The following is an 18,362-nucleotide window of genomic DNA, read 5'->3' on the forward strand; positions in this document are numbered from 1 at the left end:
GCATTACAAGAGATCTATCAATATGTTTATACCTCCACCATTAAACAGTCATATTCTGCACATTTCTTATACTATCTACATACATCTTATAAGAGTATAATTAATATGTAATGTCAGTTAAAATAAGTGCTTAAACGCAGTTAACATTGCAGGAAAGTTGATTGTCAAGTCCCAAAACAAATTATGCAATATATCAGGGTTGCCAACTCTCACGCATCTGGCGTGTGACACACGCTTTCACTCTCAATCTCACGCTCTCACGCTGCCCAACCTATTCTCACGCCAAAAACAAGATGAACCGGCGATCATTTTTGGTTGGTTATTTACAATGTTGAGTTGACAGCTGCTCAAGCTGTCAATCCGCTCCCTCCCCGCCCCCACCACTCTTAACAACGTTAACAGACAGCAGAGCAGTGGGAGCCGGTTGGTCAATCCCCGACCCGTATTGCGCATGCGCAGATCTGAGATCCAGTAGAAATGATAAAAAGTAAAAGTCTGCTGCTTATTGTTCTACTAGGCCAAAATAGAGTCAAAGAGTATATGAGAGTGAGAGTACGTTAATTAATATATTTGGCAGTTTGGAGTAAGTCTAGATTTGTTTGTGTGTGTGTGTTTCATGTATAGGCCTCTCACGATAATTAATTTTGTTGGATACATTTTCCCGGAAATTATTGCGATAAACGATAATATTGTCGGCACCGTTGTATGACCATTTTAGACCACTGACATAATGATAATATATAATAATAATTCAAGTACATCCTTTCAAACTGCTTGTCACATCCTCATGTAAATGGCAATTTATCGAGTTCATTTTTATTTATCGTACGATAAGTCAATTAATTGCTTATCGCGACAGGCACAATAAAATAGTGGAAACAAACATGTGTTTGACTTTCATTAGTGAATGAAACTTTGTGCCCTTTATAGTCTGTGTCCAATATTGTGTATTTGCATATATTGTATATATATCCAATATATATGCTAAGGTCCCGCTACTGACATGATAGCAGTCATTTAGTGCGCATATGTGTAATTAAACCCATGATATCAAAATCTCACTCCAGCCAGGTACCCAAAGTTGGCAACCCTGAATATTAGACTTTAAGTACTTTATCAGGCTTAATATTTATCTGTAGATTTACCAAAGCTTTTTGCTTACATGTATTTAAAAGAAGACCTTAACTTAAAGTATTATTTAATGTTTTAATAAAGCCTAATTAGTTTGCCTGATTTGCACATCCTCCTATTAATATCTGTGTACATCCGGCACTAAACTTTTATTGTAGAGATCACTTACAGTAGCCTATCTTGTTGATATTTTCTATTCTATATTTCTATCATTGACCTTCTACTTTCCCCCTATTTGTATGTACTCTTAATATTTAAATGTTTTCATCAAATGTAACCCATTCAACAAAACATGCAGCAGAGATTAGCAACACAACCTTACCGGCATTGCAATGACTGTAAACGTGTAATAACGTGCTTTAACCACTATGTGAATAATACAGACGTATAAAGTACACATGGTTTACAATGCTATCAAAACACATTATGTTAATTTACATATCTAACTACCATTATCAAGCTAAATATGGACTATATGAGGCTAAGGCATTGTACCAGGTGTAGGCTAATTATGTAAGCTAAGTCAAAAACAGGCAACTGATGAGGTGTTTGAAAGGTAATTTATGAGGAACACAGAATACAATGCCATTTTATCTGTTTCATTATTAGTGTAGGACAGATATGTATATATAACACCTGAAGATGTTTTATTCATGTTAGTCATTACTTTTAATACTAGTTGAACATTACATTTTTACATTTGTATGTTTAAAAAAAATATATGTTTCTAGTTATTGTGCTTTTTATCATGTTTTTAATTATTGTACTCCTATTGTGTTATTTAATATTGTAGTTATTGCTTGTACAGCACTTTGGTCAACTGAAGGTTGTTTTAAATGTGATATATACAGGATATAGCTATATTATTGCACATATTTTAAAACATCAGACAAAAAGGTTTATCCGCCCCTCATGGTGCTAATCAGTATGTGTGTTTGCTAAACAGAGATACAAACAGAACATGAGTGAACAGTCAAAACAATTTTTATCAACTTTATTGTTATGGGACCTTGTTTACATAGTGTTTCAGAGTAGACATGTAATAACATCTGAATAAAATGAAATGATAGAAAATGTCTTCAACAGCATATCAACAACCGGAAGAATAACTTACTGGACATACATATTAAGACATTAAGAAATGTGTCATTTTTTTTTGTCGGAGGACCGCAGCTGACGAGAGGGGGTGTAGGGCTGAAAGAGGTCAGAGACGTATGCAGGGGCTAGGGAGTGGAGAGATGTGTAGGTTAGCAGGAGGAGTTTGTACTGGATGCGTGACTTGACCGGGAGCCAGTGAAGGTGGAGGAGGATGGGGGTGATGTGTTGCCAGGGCTTAGTGCGGGTGAGGAGCCTGGCTGCAGAGTTCTGGATGTACTGGAGCCTGTCCAGGGCTTTGCAGGTGACCCCGAACAGAACTCCATTGCAGTAGTCCAGGCATGAGGAGATGAAGGTATGTATTAATGTTTCTGCAACAGGGTCGGGGAGAGAGGGCCGGAGTCTGGAGATGTTTCGAAGGTGAAAAAAAGCAGTTTTGACAGTAGACCTGATGTGGGAGTTGAAGGTGAGGCTAGAGTCCAGAGTGACGCCCAGGCTGGATGGAGCAGCCATCGACGGTGAGGAGCAGATCTCCAACCTCCCGGAGCAGTGTTTTTGGGGCCACAACCATGAGCTCTGTTTTGTTTTTGTTGAGTTTCAGTAGGTTTGTTGACATCCAGGTTTGGATGTTGCGGAGGCAGTTGACTAGTGACAGCTGGGATGATGGATTGGTGCTGATGTAGAGTTGGGTGTCGTCGGCATAGGAGTGGAAGTTGAGACCATGTTGGCGGAGTATTTCACAGGGGGGAGCATGTAGATGTTAAATAGAAGGTAGTCTGGAGGGGGCTTCACCGTGTGTCATCAGAGCTGTCAGAGTCGCAGTCAGAAGACTCATCTGAAAGACTTTGCAAGAAGCTGATGGTCTCTGCTCCAGTCAAAAGCTGCAGATAGCATCGTCTAGCATGAGTCTTCATTTCTCCGATGTCGTGCTGCTTTTTCCTAAACATGCTCTGGAGACCTTTCATCCCGTCTTCGCTCAGGCCCAATGGTGAATCTTAAATGTATAAGATAAAGACAATATGAGTTACTTCATCACCTATCACTGATGTGTAAAGTCATGCAAAGTAAAAATGTAATATATACTGTACTTTGCAGGCAGGACATCTCTTTCAGGGAATCACTGCGGGTTGAAAGGACCTTCCAGTGTTGGTTCATTTCTGTGACGAGAATCTTCTTCTCCTCCTGTAGTCTCTTCACTGCCATGACAAGGTCGAATGCTCTTCTCTTTGTCCTGAGGTCGAAAGAGTCTGCAAAGCATTTATGAGAAAACATGAATGAATGTGTATGAAAGATCAACATTCAAAGAATCTATGAAGTCTTAAATAGATTTATATATCAGACATGAAGGTTTTCCACATTTGCTGTGAGCATTCAGCAGACTGGTGTACTTACCACTGTTTGGTAGCTGCCATGGCCAAGCTTTCTCCACAGACAGAATGGCTTCGAGGCACAGCGCTTCTGTGCTTGGAACCATTGAGTTGTATTTCTCAGCTGTGGCTGTCAGGACCCCTTTCTCATCCCTGATCTTGCGGCGGATCCGGGAACGACCTTTGTTGCTGTCTGTGTCTTTGTAGAGACGCTGCGAACGTCTCTTGACACTTACTGTCAGCATTTCAATCTTGCTGGCCAAGGCAGCAGCATCCCTTGGGTTGTTTGTTGTTGCTTTTTAGAGGAAATAGGTGTATTAAGCACAGTAATTCACAATAACAGTGACATTTGATCAAATGTTTTAATATTATTTTATTACATATGCTTCATGAAAAATAAGTAATGCAAATGTCAATAGAGGGTTATCACTAATTCTGAAAATTTAAAATAAATTGATAAATCATGACTACAAAAAAGTTGAAAAACGTCATTAAGATTGTCCTCACTTTCTGCCCACTCATTCACATCTCTGACCCAGTCTTCCAGCTGCTTTTCAGTCACTGCCAACTCAGCCTTCATGGACTCCAGGTTCTGCAATTGCTTTTCCAGAGCTTTTGTGGTCTACAAACGTCAAACAATTAAAGACAAGTAAATACAGAAATCTACATTTAGGCTGCAGCCACAAATAATTCTTCTAAAACGATGTTATTACCTTCAGATATCTGCGGGACAGTGAGGTGGCCAAGTTGCTGACTTTTTGCTGATTCCAGCGCATGGCCATCAGCGTCAGCATGTCTGTACGTCCTGCAAAAGAGAATATCACATTATTACTATTCCTCTTACTTCTTATACTGTAACTGGGGTTTATACTATATTGCCATCCTAAATGGTGTTCTATGGTCATAACCGTCAATGAGCTTTTATGAGTTTCTGTTGTTGGTGTAATTTGTTAGTGGAATCTGTGCCTTTCTGAACATTTTTTGAAAACTGACAGTAAAGGTTCGTAACTCACCTGCTTTTGACATGTGTTTTGTGGTCACTGCTATCCGAGAGAGGAAGGCATTGACCTGTTCCACCTCCTCCCCTAGGGTTAGTCCAGCCCCCTCTTGATATGCCCCACTCCATTTCACCTGTTTAAAATATATTCAAAAGTACGACTCGTTACAACTTGTCACTATTCACAAGGAGGTTTTTACATAAAGTGATTGTGTCACATGGTAACAATTCCTTACTTCACATTTGAAGTCATGCGCTTTGGCATGAAACACTGAGAGAAAGGGCTTCATGTCGAGAAGATGCTGGAGCTCTGGACAGCTTTTTGTGATTCTCTGGAGGTAGGGCCAATATTTGCAGGTCACATCCATGCAAAAGAACATACTACTGGCCAGCTTTTTCTGTAGGTACAGGGGATAAGCAAAGATTTCTCCCCTGTACATATTGAGAGCACAGAGGAGCACTCCATGTCGACAGACGGCAAGCTCTAGTCCCTCCTCATCCAGCTTGCCGGCTGATTTTTGGGAGGTCTCTCTGGCTGCCGACCACTGTCCTCCACAAACACCTCTTCCGGAGACCTAATATATAAAAATGTATTGATGAAAATGGTGCAAAGACTAACCTAACCAAACCCTTCATTAGGATATTATATTATACATAATTAGAGTCTGCAATATTACATGTTTGGTTGTGGTGTGTATATAGTCCACAAATCTTGAGACGTCTTCATCCCTGGCTATAAAGACACCGTCAAAGATGGCCTGTTCCTCAGATCTAAATAAATCAAAGGAGCAATGTATGACATCTCAGATTATTGATTGGTTCACATCAAGATACTTTTGTTTCGTTATTTGTTCAAATACTGTGACATTATATATTTTCTATAGTACCTAGCTGCATTCTTGAAACGGTAATGCTTGCGGTTTCCATCCACGGAAACTGCAAGCATATCAGGGCTACACGCAGGACAGGTGAAGGGCTCCTCCTTGCACATGATGTCGACCTCATAACGCACAGCCTCCCACTCAAAGAAACTTTTGATGAAGCTGTCAGTTGAGATCTTCCCAGTCTATAACAAAATAAGGACATCAACAGATAATTATGTCAAAAATAGATTATAAATTATAAGGACACAGCTTACAATTTGTACAATACAAATAGATCAAAAAGGACAAGTAACTTCAATACTCACACGGCCGAAGCGCAACGTTCGCTGATCGAGCATCCTTAAATATGCCTGAAAGGATAGTCCAGGTGCAGCCATTTTCATTTCTTCAAATGAGAAGAAAACATCTGTGGCATAAATGGTGGCGAAGTGAAGGGTAGCTGGCCAGTAGTCACTCCGAAGAAGGTCGTCAACCCCAGTCGTCCATGTCGCAGCGCATGCTTCACAAGCCAACTCTGGCATGCTTAGCTCATGTCGTCCTTGAAAAACAGACAAGGTGTTTTTAATACATTTGGTATTCTTTACTCAATACCCATGTTAAGGTTTAATAGACAAGCTATCCCACATGTCTTTGAGAAGGGTTGGATATTATCAAGAAGAAACTTCAATAACATCTATCTTAAGAAACAAGACAAACATTCTTCCCATTCTTACCATTCATTGTGATCACAGTCACAGTCTTTCCTGGCTTGAGGCTGAATGACTCTGATGCACAACCACAGATTTTGTCCGGGATCTCCACAGGTACAAACCGCACTGGAAAAAAATTCAAATGGGAATTAAAAATAATTTGTCTCTTTTTAAAAATACTACATTGTTATGTGACATATTTAGGATTTAACTTTACATCAGAACATTAAAAAGAGACTTAAGCACACTGCTGGGAATTAACACAGAGATGTTGAGGAAGCTCACATTTTCAAAATGAAATTCTCAACAAGTCCAGCAAGAAAATGTACATTCACAAACCAGAACTTACCACAGGAGCAAAGGGCCATATTTAGTACATGTGTTGTTGGGGCCAATGGCTGGAAGTAACCTGCAGTAGTAGCATCTCTGTTGTGGAGGGGGTGTCTGGTGTGCATGCTGACATCACAGTCAGCACAGAAGAAGGGATGTGGTCGGCAATCCCGGCACCGGACAACAGACGTTTTGCTCCAACACTGTTGGCAAATGTGTGTTCCCACATTTGCTTGGGCCACTACGGTGTTAACCAGATGTGGTCTCGCTGCCCTCCAGCTCTCTGAAAAAAAACTTTTTCGAGTGCTCCAGTTGGTCGATGCCAGCAGAGAAGCACTTGGGGTCTGTGCTACCACCTCATCTCCTGTAGTATCGCTCAGAGACTGCTGGAGATCTCGTAGAAACCCCTCTGTTAAAACGGTACAATAAAGTCCAAAGCACAATGATTAGTTTTCTTTAAAACATACTGGATGGAGTGGTTTTGAAAGCTGTAACTACTGTGTTCTTAATTCTAGCAAATTATGAAGTTTAGAAATGAAGTACGTATCACATAAAGATACAAGTATGAATATGTGTTTCGGGCTAACCAGACCAAATGAAGTACATACCAACAGTCTCTGGAGCGATAACTGGAGCAAAGACCAGATCACAGTCAGGGTCAGGAGCATCAACGGGGGGATCAGTGTTACGACTGCAGCCAGCTGTATCAGAAAAAACATTTATTTTATACCATTAAATTGTAATACTTTTCCCTTACCAAGAGTTATGTTTTCATTCATTTCATATACTCAAGTGCCTAGAAATATATATCTTATACTGACCCTGATTTGAGACATTCCGGGTTGAACGTGGTCTTGCAAAGATCAAGTTTCCCTCACTGTCTCTCTTCTTCCAGCACATCATTGACACTGCTGGCACTGCTGCAGCTGCTGCTGCTGCTGCTGCTGCTGCTGCTGCTGCTGCTACTACTGCTACTGCTGCTGTTGTTGCCGCTTCCACTTTACAAAGCAAATCATCAGCACTCCGTAGGTCATCCCTTAACTCTTTCTGCTCAACCAGCTCATCTGCGCTTCTCAGGAGATCCTCAAGATCAGAATCACTCATTATAGTGAAGAGACACAGACAGAGACACAGAAGAAAGACTGACAACAGAGTTAGACAGAGAAATAAATAGAGAGATAGGAAGAGACTATCAAGTACAACACAGCAAGGACAGTTTAACAAGACAGACTTGGCTCTTAAAAGTGCCTTTGGGTTGTTTGGAGTTTGAAAAAACAAAGGGTTGTTTTTTGGAGAACAAATTGCAGGATCTGTTGAGAGAAAACAACATAATTTAGAAACTCAAAAATAAAATGACAATGCCAGTGTAATTGTTGTTGTTTACAATTTTCTACTTGGCTAATAACCAATTAATGCTTACTACTGTTGTCATTAAAGGTATTTTCACACCATCGCACAGCAAAATCACTGCCACCAGTCATTTAAATAAGTCATTTGTACAACAATTATAAAAGTATTATTACTATTAATACTAAAAACACATGTATACAAAGTATTATTAATAGATTTACGATTCGAAAATTCGAAACATGTGGAGATTATCCGGCTGAACAAAACGTGATCCGTCTCTGAGCTAGCTAGCTAGCTAGCTCAGGCGAGTTCATTTGTTATATTTAGGTAATATCCTAGTAGAGTGGAGATTATCCGGCTGAACAAAACGTGATCCGTCTCTTAAATGTGTGTCAACCACAGACCTTATTTCGAGCTATTTTCCAAAATTCTATGGAGAAATTGCAGTGCGTGTTCTAGCTAGCTAGCTAGCAAGCTAGCTCAGGCGAGTTCATTTGTTATATTTAGGTAATACCCTATATTATTTAGTTACTATACCCCTCAGAAAGGTGCCAGAAGCAACATTGGCGCCGATTAGATTATTATTATTATTATTATTATTATTATTATTATTATTATTATTCGTGGCTAAGTTTATTTCCTATAACTATGTGTTACCCATGCTCTTACCTTGATTCTGAAGAACTGCGACTGATCCAGGTTTGGTCACGTAAAGTGCAAAGGTATGCCGTCTTAACGACGGTACCTGAGGATTGTGGGTAATGTAATCGCAAAGCGGACAGAAGTCGTAACAACAATAGCTGGGGATTGTGGGTAGTGTAGTGTCTTCGGCCATCCAAAACTCAAAAGTCGTCACAACAATAGCTGGGGATTGTGGGTAGTGTAGTCTCTTTGGCGCTCCACATTTCAGAGAAAACAAGTTGTCTCAGAATTGTAGGGGAAAAACACAAAAGCATTGTACACAATTTAAACCTATCAATGTCGTTTAATTAACAAAGGTAATCTGGTGTTTTTGAGTGGATGAGTAATGGAGATATCACTGTCAAATCAATCGACAGTAAGGAGAATACTTACTTCCGGGTGTACAATTCTCCGTTATCCAATGGGAATGGACGCTCACTTTTAACAGCTGCCGACACAAACGAATGCCGTGCTTCCCTAAGCGTCAAATACCGACGCCGATGGGAATACATTGCAATCAGTTGAAAGCTCTTTGCATCCGTTTATGACGCTGATGGAAACTCGGCGCGTCACAACTGGACGCCACGGAATTCTGACCAAGCGTCGCTCCTGGACGCGTTGGGAGTGAGAGTGTGTTGGTCTGTCTGTCACTGTCTCAGGTAACTGAGGAACTGAGGCTACCCTACCCACACATTACGATTGGCTAGATAAACTGTCCTATAACAACGTGTTCCTGTGCGCATGATAGTTGGAGCATTCATTGTGTAGAAGCAACAGAAACCAACGTAGCATTAATGTTTATTTAAAAGCCAGGACATTTGATGTCATGCCTTTTTTTGTGTCTTTTGCTGGCCCATGCTTTATTCAAGCTCTGGGAATTCCCAACCAAACGAACACTCTTGCTTGCTTTAGGTGTGTCTTGTTTTATAATCTAAGTTAATATACTATACATATAAATAATACCAACCAAGGCTGTGACCCATATAGCTCAGTTTATGTAGTATAAAAAACACTATAAAACACATTTTAAGAAAAGCTGAACATAACTGTTGTGTTTTAAATTATAATAAATGAACATAGGTGCATCGATGTCATTTCTAAACTAGATTTCATCTTGCACGGGATCGAACCAGCTGTGACCTTAAACTAAGCCTTTCATTTTATTTCAAAAAGCTCTGTCACTGCATCTTGCACGGTTGCAATGCTATCGCAGCGACAATATCTGTCTGCTTAATTTTACCCACCTGGCAACCAAGTTCTTAAATCCCTTCTGTGGTAGTTCAGAAAGAAGAGTCACAGGTTGACATGTGTCAGGTTGACAGACTCACAATGTAAAACAATACCAGTGTTGATGTTAGCACAGGTAACATCATCTCAATCAATAAAGGTGTGGTGACATGTTGCTATCTCGTGTTTGGAATGTCGCTGCTTGCACAGCCTTTTTATCAACTATTGTATTAGACACTAAATCCAAAGGAAATAATAACTTGTGTGTACCTCCTTTCCTCATACACACTTGCTTTTAACTGCAAGAGCAGGTCTAACTAGAGAATGCAATTCCTGAAGAAATTGCTAGTGGGAATGCTTTATGCTGAAAATCTATGCTGAAATGTAATGTGTAAGAAGAAAGTGAAGAATTTAGATTGAAATGATACATGAACACTGGGGGCTTGAATGTGTGATGAGAGAAGAAAAGAACGTAAAAAGGCTTGGAAAAGCAGCACAATATTTGAACTGCAAACTTTTGAACTAACTTGATGGTGAATGATCTGTCGCCATGCCAACGGCATTTGATGACATCCCATAATACGCTTAGATGTGTGGATAGCTGCATCGTTACCAAACCTGTGAAGTTTTGTGCTGTTTGGAGCATTTTCACTGAAGTTATGAGAAAAGCGTGTTTCATGGCGAGCCTTGTGTTACCATGGCAACAGCATTTGAAGAAACCCCATAATTGACGTAGAGCTGTTGAGGGCTGGACCGGTGATATACAAGCGAAGTTTGGGGGGCGATCGGACCGTGTCCATTGGACTTACAGCGACATCGTGCTTCATGGCGAGTGGTCTGTCGCCATGGCAACGGCATTTGATGACACCCCATAATACGCTTAGATGCGTTGATGGCTGCATCGTTACCAAACCTGTGAAGTTTTGGGCCGTTTGAAGCATTTTCACTGAAGTTATGAGAAAACCGTGTTTCATGGCGAGCATTGTGTTGCCATGGCAACAGCATTTGAAGAAATCTCAAAACTGTCTCGTAGATGTCTTCACGGCTGGACTGTTAGCACACATGTAAATTTTGAGCACTTTTTTAACATTTTCATAGGAGTTAAAGGGACATCGTGTTTTATGGCGAGTACACTGCTCTTTCAGTCAATAATTTGAATTTGAATGGGATGGGGAGACGTGTGTGATTAAAATTGAGTGGCCAAACTAAAACTTAGTTTTTCAAAAGAGAAAATGCAGATATTACACTCAGAAAATAAAGGGTAGACATATCAGTACTCTTAGTGCCAAGTAGCTAAGCTGGGAAAACCTCAGTAAACATGCAAATGCTTGCCTTTTTTACAAGATTGTCAACGGCCTTACCTCACCTCCTCTTAGACAGTTTATTAACATACGCACAACTGCAACTAGGGTAACAAGAGGTGCAGAGAGAGGAGATTGCATTATTCCACTCAGAAAAAGTTCTTTCAGTCAGTCTTCATTTTCTGTTAAAGCTGCTCAGCAATGGAACTCAATCCCATCTCCCATCAGAGACCAGTCCACATTCACTTTATTTAAAGTGGACCTATCATGCTATATTTGAATAATATAGTGTAGGACCATACCTATATAAGGCATATTTATACTTTTTTTTTTTCAAAATACCAAACAGATCATGCATTTTAGCCATGCCTCATTTCGCTCAATTTGACTAGCTTTGTTTTAGCAGGGGCAGATTCAGTGAGAACAGCACCATCTACAGGCCTGGCATATGTACTACAGCGTCTCCAGCGCTTTCGAACGGCAATGGCCGTGGCTGTCTCCTCCTGATTGGTGGAGTTGGCCCAATAGCCGTAGCGCCACCGTCCTGACGTCAGGACAGTGTTCAAATCTGGATCAGTTTTTATCAGATCCGTTGCAGCCCCTTTTTTAGAGATTTGGGTATGGAGGAAAATAGAGAGGGTTGTGTTTTCTGACACTTGGTGAGTTCCCTGGAACACCGGGGACACATATTCATGTATAAAAGACGTACAAAAGTGCAATTTGCATGATAGGTCCCCTTTAAAGTAGAAGGAATATAAATAAAATGTTATGCAAGAGCTCTTATTTTGAAGTGCTTCCTGTTTGCTGTTCAGTTAATAATTAATTAAGTTAATAAAGGTCAATTTTATCTTCACTTCGTGCTCGTCGGTCGTGTCGCACCTTCTCCTTCTCCTTCTTCTCTCTAAAGGTTTGTAACTTTTTGTGACTTCAGAGCTTTTAGAGACAACTCTGATTATCAATCATTGCTCAGAGAATAAGAACAACTCTTTAGTTTAACTTTAGAGACTCAGAGACAGACTTTAACTCTCTTCCTGTTTTTACCTGAGATACACCTGCACACAAAAACTATTATTATTATCAATCATTACTCAGGGAATAACTCAGAGACCCTCTCTCTCTTTATTTCTGTCCTTAATACTGTAAGTGTGTGTGTGTGTGTGTGTGTGTATGTGTGTGTGTGTGTGTGTGTGTGTGTGTGTGTGTGTGTGTGTGTGTGTGCCTGCGTGTGTGTGGGTGTGGTTGTTACCTGTATACAGTCTATTGTTGTCCTCGTCACATGACCAGCGAAGTATTTAAAGGTCCCATGACATGTTTTTCCGGTATTACCCGTCCCCTTGTGTGTTATGAAGGTTTGTCTGCATGTAAACGGTCTGCAGAGTCACAAACCCTCAAAGCCTGTATCGAGTAAAACTCTAAAACAGAAAAGACGTGTCTATGCTGCCCCAGAACGCCTCGTTGGAGATTTCACTTTTTCCATTTTTGCCTTCCGGGGCATACTGATGTAACGAAGTCCAAAATGGACCAATCCGCGGAGCTGCACACACACACACACACACACACACACACACACACACACACACACACACACACACACACACACACACACACACACACACACACACACACACACAGACACACACACACACACACACACACACACACACACACACACACACACACAGACACACACACACACACACACACACACACACACACACACACACACACACACACACACACACACACACACACACACGCACTCGGAGCTCAGGCTTTGAGTGTGTGTGCTCAGGCTGAGCTCCACGGTGTCTCGCAGACCCCACGCAGCAACCAGGAAACCACACCAGTAATCCAGCTCACACTGTCGGCTCCTCGAGCCTCAAAGGGCGGAGCAGCGAGCCCCGCAACGTCCCGCCAACACGGCACCCAGACCCCACGCAGCATTCCCCTCTGTTTGTCATTACTGGTGTCATTTCCTGGTTGCTAACAAACGCCATTGTAACACATAATCACTGATGTTCCGCTGTAACGGTGGTGGACTCATCAGAACAGAGTGGGCGAGCTGACCAATCAGAGCACAGTGGGCTCACAGGGAGGGGGGGGGCAGGAGCTCCAACAAGCCGTGTAGGACAGAGAGTGAATACACATACTATACAGAGATGCTGTATGAGAAACCAATGTGAGTTTGGAACATTGAACAATATAAATCTATTCTAGTAGACCTCAACAATGGAATTATGATCAGTAGAAATGGCCATGACATGGGACCTTTAACGATACTCTTTTCAAAAGTGGTAAAGGTAAAACATTGTAAATATAAAGAGGAATACATTAATAATACAAATGATTTTTTAAATACAAAAATAATAAATGTGGAAATGAAAACATTAGTATTTAAAGAAAAGAACACTAATGTTCCTCCCTCTGCCGCCAGAGGGCGACACATCCCACAGCCTCACTCACAGGTCAACTGATTCATAAAATTAATTTAAATACAAAAATAAAACATTACAAACCAAAGTAAACGAAGATAAGAGTTGAAGAGCAGGAAATTAAAAAAATATATGAATTAAATAAAAACAATTAAAATCCTATGTAAAAAATATATGAAGCGGAATTTAATAAAATAAGAACATTTTAAAATACAATAATAATGTGTGTGTGTGTGTGTGTGTGTGTGTGTGTGTGTGTGTGTGTGTGTGTGTGTGTGTGTGTGTGTGTGCATGTGTGTGTGTGTGTGTGCGTGTGTGTGTGTGTGTGTGTGTGTGTGTGCGTGTGTGTGTGCCTGCGTGTGTGTGGGTGTGGTTGTTACCTTTATACAGTCTATTGTTGTTCCTCGTCACATGACCAGCGAAGTATTTAAAGGTCCCATGACATGTTTTTCTGGTTATTAATCTTTTAGTGTGTGTGTGTATTTATTGAGATATCTCCGCTGTGATTGGTTGTTCCTCGTCACATGACCAGGAAAGTACATTTAAAGAAAACATTTAAAAATGTAAAAATAATAAATACATGTGAAAATTAAGATGAATTAATGTAGAGGATGAACGAAAATAAAAATGCGGAAATATTTAGCAGAATCATTTAAAAATACAAATCATTTTTAAATACAAACATGATGTGGAAATTTAAACATTAGTAATTAACCTCTTAAAGGTGGGGTAGGTAAGTTTGAGAAACCGGCTCGAGATACACTTTTTGTTATATTCCATGGAATGCTCTTAACATCCCGATAGCAATGAATATCTGAAGTGCTTTGACAAAAAATCCATAAAAAAATGTCATCTGTGGAAGCCGTGGTACTGTAAAAAGCACGACCAATCATCTGAGCCGGCTCGGCTAAAATAACTGGATGGCCTACCTGCCTGTCAGCCTTCCATCTGTGCACAAACTTATCTCGTGCCCTCATTGGTCATGTGCGCGTTCGTGTGTGTTGGAGGAGGGGCTCTGTAAGGAAGTGGCAGATTTTCTCCGGCTGTGTATTTTCAAACTCTAGCGATCTCGAGCCGGTTTCTCAAACTTACCTACCCCACCTTTAAGGACGACGGTCCCCCCATTGGACCCCTCCCAACGTTTTTTTTTCGAGACAATGTCTCAGGGCTTCTTAACATTTATGAAACTATTAATGTGTAGCACCAGATTAACGGGAAGAATCTCAGCTAACTGAAGATATGAACCATTTTTACCAAAACAAAACACAAGTCTCATAAGAAGCGTCTAAATGACCCCTGAGCGAAAAAATGCAAACTGACTTTGGCACACAATTCAAGATAAAGATACCCTTATTACTTATCGTAGCTGCACATACAATATATCCGATTAAAGCTGAGACTCCACAGATTATTTAGCTATAGTATCATCACTGAGCGATCCGAACTTGCGACAGGGGAAGCAAACACAGACATCACAACACGTACCTTTTTTGTCACACGTCACTCTCACTCCTTATTTGTTAACGTTTTGGTGTGTATATAACTTTCCCTCGATTCCATTGGCTCTAGCGGTTATAAAGAGATTTCATTCATCAAAATCGAGCAAGGGGGGCTAGAGATATGGAAAATCCACCCAAATGACCCCAGAAGTGTTTTTTTTGTGCTAAATCTCTCTAAAAAGGTCAAATGTCACTTGTTTTGAATCAATCTTGATACAGGGTACTTATTATATGTTGTACTTTGGATTCCTAAAGCTTTTAGTCTACTAACCCATCGTCCAAGGGTAGTTTTCACTATAAGTAACAAATTATTTTTGGACGGACACTATAATTTAAAATCTGAATTTTCTTTAAAATAAAAAACATCTATATTGATTCTGACTTTTCTACATCCAACTCACAGGTTTATCATTACTTTGAGAATAAAGATTATTAATTTAACCCTTTTAGAAGGGAAGATATGATCATTTGTTCTGGGAATGTCATTTTCGAGCCTGAGACCAGAGGCCTGTACTACGAAGCTGGTTCAACCTAACCTGGATATGTTTGAGTTAGCCGCTTGGCCCAATCCAAAACATAGGCGCTGGCGCTAAGCTGTACTACGACGCTGGTTATCAAATCGATCGCTCAAGCCAGCCGTGTCCTATCTAGTTAGGTGCGCGTTCACATGAAAGGGGTGGTATTTGGAGCATTCGACCAATCACAAACACGGAGAAGCGTACTGACAGCACAGCGTCATACTTCCTGAATGAAAAGTGAACTTTAATATTAGTCAAATATGAAGAAGTTAAACTTTAAACATCCATGACTTAAACACTTTATCCAGGATCAAAGCCACATAGCTGCACCTGCAAGGTGAATACAGCTGGTAACAGAAAAAGTGTTTGAATGCGTACATTAACAGGTTTATGATATCACCGCCCCGTCCAAGACACGATCTGACTTTAATTACATTTGACTCGAGTGTTTCCTCAACTTAATGTGTTGCTTAAAATAATACTTCTGCATCCAGTATGTGACACTGTGAGTGTTGCACGGCCAGATACGGCTCAGCTGACTCAGATAAGGAAATATATGATACATTATGATGTGATATGATATGAATGATAATGGGACACATCGCCGTCTGCACTCACAGTGCCGCGGACTGTACGTAATGTTACTCTGATCCGGTTACTTATGTTGTGGCAGATATTTAAGTAAGCTTTCTTAACACTAATGTTATAATAGTCAGATTGCTCTGAAGATGGGAGGAGGGGATATTCTATTAATGTTCACGTTCACACAGTCAGTTGATTTTTGCCGGCCGTCTTTCCTGCAACGGCAGTTTTTCTGTATTTCCTCTATCCTGTAATATGACTTGATCGCTTTAAACTCCGCACACGGAGCTCTGATTGGTCAGCAGGCGGTGCTTTCACTGAGTTGATCTCTTAGCCTGCCACCTAACCTCCTCCCAAGGGGGTTAGCCGCTCAGCATAAGTTACCATGGAGATCTAGCCCGCTAAAAAGAGAACCAGCGGCGTAGGACCGGAAAGCCTGAGTTTTCCCTGAAGTCAGCCGGCTAAGTGAAAATCTGGCTTCGTAGTACAGGCCTCTGAAAAACAGGCTCAGGGGCCTCATTTATAACGCCTTGAGTAGGATTGACGTAGGAAGGTTGCTTACGTAGTACAAAGCACAAAAATAGGTACATACATTTTCCGCCATTTTCCGATTCACAAAACATTGCGTACCGGTGAGGGAAGTGCGTACGGCACTCCCTACGCCTGTTTCCCTTTATAAATCACAATCGACTCGTAACGCCCATATTTGCCTATAAATAGTCAAAGAAACGCCCATTCATTCATTCTGACTGACTGCATGAAGAAGATCGCAGGAAATGAGGACAGAACAGCTAAAAAAGACATCTCACACCGTGTCAGATTTTGGTTATTGTGGGGAGGTGGAGATAAATCATATTGTTTGGTGGATGCAGTTTGAACCAGAGTAGCAGCATGGAGGTCGGATCGTCACCAACATAAATAAATAAGTGGTCCGAAAAAAAGTTAATGACAAAAGAAATACACATAACCTTCCTCAGGCAGTGTGTTTGTCCCAGGGACAGGAGACCCCCCTTGATGAGAAACTGTAAGAAATGATGGGGGAATCCCTCCGGAGTGTAGTCATGACGACTGGATCTGAATTATTTTGTTGTATTTGGTGGTTTGTGTTCCAGCTGTCGATCAGCAACTATATATCCATAATCCACCAGTTAAAGGAAATACAACTAATGTGTTGTGTTATATTAGCTGTTTACCACATATGGTGTTCTTAGTTTCCATACCTCCTGTGTATTACGAGCGACTTATCAAGTCTTGGCAAACGGCATAAAACACGATTAAACGTGATAGTATATAAAACCATGCTCGTATCTACAACCTATAGAAATGCAAAACGGCGTCAGTTTAGACGTAATTCTGTCCTCCTGCTTACCGCATCATTTATGAGAAAACATTTCATAACATTAACACAACATATTCGAGGTGGTTTTAAATAGCATATCCGTATTTATTTATTTCTCCAAGTTATGTTTTTGTGTGCACTGAGGAGTCTCAAACAGGCGTTTGTTTAATCATTTTAAGATTGGCTTTAATCAATGTTTGAAAATGAATTCTTCATATTTGATAAATGAGAGGTAACATTTTATTTATGATATTATTTCCACATATTTCTCTCCATTCTTCCTTCTGCCAACGGTGTCGCAGTTTCTCGTCTCTCCCGTTTGTGTGCTTAGTGCGTACGCATGGGTTAGAGTTTGCGTGGAGGACCGCACATTTTCCCGTCAAGTTAGTATTTTATAAATCGCAAACATTGCGTAGAAACTGGCGCACGCCATCTTTTGAGCGTATATCCCTTTATAAATGAGGCCCCAGGGCTTAACAGGTTAAAGAAAACAACACTAATGTTCCTCCCTCAGCCACCAGAGGGCAACACATCCCACAGCCTCACTCACAGGTGATTCATAAAAAACGTTACAAACCAAAGTAAAGAGATAATTTAAGAGCATGAAATACAAATATATATTAATTAAATAAAAACGAATAAGAACATTTGGAAATACAATAAAAGGTAAAAACATTTACATAATATATGAGGAAGTATAGATGAGTAAATACGTTTACAAAAAATTAAATGATGAACGTGAACATTTAAACATTTAGACAATAATTAAAGAAAACAATATGTGAAAATACAAAGAGGAATAAATAAAAGGGAATGTAATAAATAATAATACAATTAATAAATAGAGTCAACAGGAGTAGTGATAAAAAGAGCTCACAATAAATGAAACAATTATAAAAATTACATAAATTGAAGAATATAAATATTATATAAATAATAA

The 18,362-nt window shown here is 40.2% G+C and overlaps 1 protein-coding gene and 1 long non-coding RNA gene across 2 annotated transcripts; both read right to left on the reverse strand.

Annotated features, from left to right (window-relative positions):
- Positions 1-2,110: 2,110 nt before the first annotated feature.
- LOC117470829 lies at positions 2,111-6,831 on the reverse strand. The gene is made up of 12 exons (XM_034115716.1): positions 6,513-6,831; positions 6,188-6,289; positions 5,780-6,012; positions 5,478-5,656; positions 5,268-5,361; positions 4,827-5,165; positions 4,607-4,724; positions 4,307-4,398; positions 4,101-4,215; positions 3,619-3,888; positions 3,315-3,473; positions 2,111-3,220 (listed from the first exon to the last, which is right to left on the reverse strand). The coding sequence occupies exons 1-12, from the start codon at positions 6,616-6,618 to the stop codon at positions 3,015-3,017; spliced, it is 2,013 nt and encodes a 670-aa protein (XP_033971607.1). The 5' UTR covers positions 6,619-6,831; the 3' UTR covers positions 2,111-3,014.
- Positions 6,832-7,116: 285 nt separating this feature from the next.
- Positions 7,117-8,718, reverse strand: LOC117470817. The gene is made up of 3 exons (XR_004554733.1): positions 8,513-8,718; positions 7,315-7,803; positions 7,117-7,194 (listed from the first exon to the last, which is right to left on the reverse strand). It is a non-coding gene; the product is annotated as an uncharacterized LOC117470817 (long non-coding RNA).
- Between the last annotated feature and the right edge of the window lie 9,644 nt (positions 8,719-18,362).

Source organism: Trematomus bernacchii, unplaced genomic scaffold (assembly GCF_902827165.1).
Source record: "Trematomus bernacchii unplaced genomic scaffold, fTreBer1.1, whole genome shotgun sequence".
Classification (NCBI taxonomy): Eukaryota; Metazoa; Chordata; class Actinopteri; order Perciformes; family Nototheniidae; genus Trematomus; species Trematomus bernacchii.

Coding starts and splice junctions, on each gene's coding strand:
- LOC117470829 (XM_034115716.1), bottom strand. CDS start 6,618: ATGCACACCAGACACCCCCTCCACAACAGAGATGCTACTACTGCAGGT. Junction 6,290..6,512: donor TATGGCCCTTTGCTCCTGTG/GTAAGTTCTGGT, acceptor ATTTTTTTCCAG/TGCGGTTTGTACCTGTGGAG. Junction 3,889..4,100: donor TGTGAATGAGTGGGCAGAAA/GTGAGGACAATC, acceptor TCCTCTAAAAAG/CAACAACAAACAACCCAAGG.